Raw genomic sequence first — 2,129 nt, 5'->3', positions numbered from 1 at the left:
GAGGAATCCAATGTAGTACTATCTGGCCCAAGGTCTCTATGGAATAAATAAAGCCTTGACCTGGCCAGTCAAAGGACCCACTAACTCTCTACTGGTAGTTGCAGTAGCTTTCTGAAGGGGCACATCCACGATTTGCCAGTCGAAATATGAATGTGATATGACAGTGATAGTTACTTACTCTTTTCTCGGAAGCCCCTCTCACCTGAAATGCGAGGATTAATTCAAATAACTTAATGACATCCTAAGCAGGATAGCTCGAGAACTCCTATCTTAATTTGACTCCTTAAACCAAAGAAAACATTGGAAATTTCACCTGACCAACATGAGATTTTGAACCATCTCTTTGCCGAGGTAGTGATCGATCCTGTATAATTCATCTTCGTGAAAGAGAGAAGCAAGATGGTTGGACAGCCTGGCCGATGATTCGGAATCCTTTCCAAAGGGCTTCTCGATGATGACCCTCGTCCACCCTTCCTTTGCCATGCAACAGCCTTTGAGGTTAGAGGTCACGCCCTCGAATACCGAAGGAGGAAGGGCAAGGTAGAACAGGCGGTTTGTCCTTGGCGTCCCGACCTTACCGATGCGTTCGTCGAGAGATTCGAAGTCGCTCTTGTTGTCGTACGATCCTCTGACGTAGAAGTTTCTTCTCCAGAAATCTTCGTAGGACGCCTCGTCCTCCGCGCTCACCTTCATGTAAGGCGAGCATTTCTCTCGGACTTGACTCACCGTCATGTCAGACCTGGCGTATCCGAAGAAGAAAGTGTTTTTCGGTATGGAATTATCACGGCTCAGAAGCCATAACGTTGGATATATTTTCTTCTTAGCCAGATCCCCAGAGGCACCGAGGATCACAAAGGCGTAGGATTCAGATAACGAACCCATGATATCCTTTTATTCTCAACTGCACAAACACAATTAAAAGATTCGGTTGGTGTTGACGTCTTTCCTAAAGAGAATGTAAATCGAAATGCACTTCAGATCTTTCTATATATCTTCAAGAATACAAACAGGGACTTTATCCCAAGTAACCCCAAGGACAATGCAGGACGTGTCCGTACATCAACACCACACACGGTCAACTGTGAGGCCACATCCCTTGCAAACGAAAAAATGAAAGACGAATAAAAACACACTTAATAACCACAGCATTTGTCGGTCCCTTGCGGATACAGCGTGTGCGAGACACGTGAACCAAGTCATGCTTATTCGTTACATTTTAAGAGCCTTGTGAAAGATAAACCCTTTTTTTATAGTCACTGAATATGCATAGATCAAATTCAGATTAGCTTTGACGACAGCGCCTTTTTTTTTTTTTTTTTTTTTTTTTTTTTTTTTTTTTTTTTTGTTACCACAAGTGCCAGATATATTACTGCCTTTCGGTTTCCCATTATGCTTATTTTTAGCGTACGGAGGGTAGCTGGGAACAGGCGATCTGATAAAAGCCTTGCTTATCAATAACAATAGCAGGCAAAAATTACTACAAACGTAACAAAAATAGAACTTAAATTCAACTGCAAGTGTCTTATCTACATAGAGATAACAGTAACAACACCAATCATATTTATAATGATAATCGTTGTAAGATTGACTTAGTGACCCGAGTCTGTCCGAGTGACAAAAAGATAGATAAAAATAACAGACAGAGGTTTGATCTTAAAATAAATCTACGTGGAGTTAAAATCAGTAATTTGTTAAAAGCTTGTACTCAAACCCGAATTGTAGAAGAAATCTTGGAATGTAAAGAATAAAATATTAAAGAATATTTCTGCAAATATTTATATAAAGATGCCTTGGGTACGTAGAAAGCAATCTCTTCCCAAATATAAATTCTTAGAAACCTACCCCAGACCTTAGAAATCTGCTTTGAGCAGGAGTTAACCACAACAGGCTCAAAAAATAAACTAGCATTTCCTCTACCAAGGAGTTCACAACACCCCAGCCAGCACTAATCCGTGATGTAAAATTATATGAAGTTTCCAAAGTTACGAAGGAATAGCATGGGTAAGAGTTGTACTAAGCCCCACCAACGTTACATTCAAAGACTTTACAAAAATCTTTTCTTATTGATAAATGATATTAATTTCCTTGGGGTTTATAAAACATTTTGGTAAAATATTTAATAATTTTTG

At 39.6% G+C, this 2,129-nt stretch overlaps 1 protein-coding gene across 1 annotated transcript; it reads right to left on the bottom strand.

The window, feature by feature from the left end:
* Positions 1 to 309: 309 nt before the first annotated feature.
* On the bottom strand, positions 310 to 1,166 carry LOC137653299 (glucose-6-phosphate 1-dehydrogenase-like). Its single transcript, XM_068386670.1, has one exon. The coding sequence runs from the start codon at positions 880 to 882 to the stop codon at positions 310 to 312; it is 573 nt and encodes a 190-aa protein (XP_068242771.1). The 5' UTR covers positions 883 to 1,166.
* Positions 1,167 to 2,129: the final 963 nt, after the last annotated feature.

Source organism: Palaemon carinicauda, chromosome 14 (assembly GCF_036898095.1).
Source record: "Palaemon carinicauda isolate YSFRI2023 chromosome 14, ASM3689809v2, whole genome shotgun sequence".
In the NCBI taxonomy this organism is placed as follows: Eukaryota; Metazoa; Arthropoda; class Malacostraca; order Decapoda; family Palaemonidae; genus Palaemon; species Palaemon carinicauda.
The sequence above is the reverse complement of the archived record's forward strand: the minus strand, read 5'-3'. Positions and strand labels throughout refer to the sequence as shown.

What these genes read in the sequence shown, in the direction of transcription:
- LOC137653299 (XM_068386670.1), bottom strand. Translation starts at nt 882, where the DNA reads ATGGGTTCGTTATCTGAATCCTACGCCTTTGTGATCCTCGGTGCCTCT.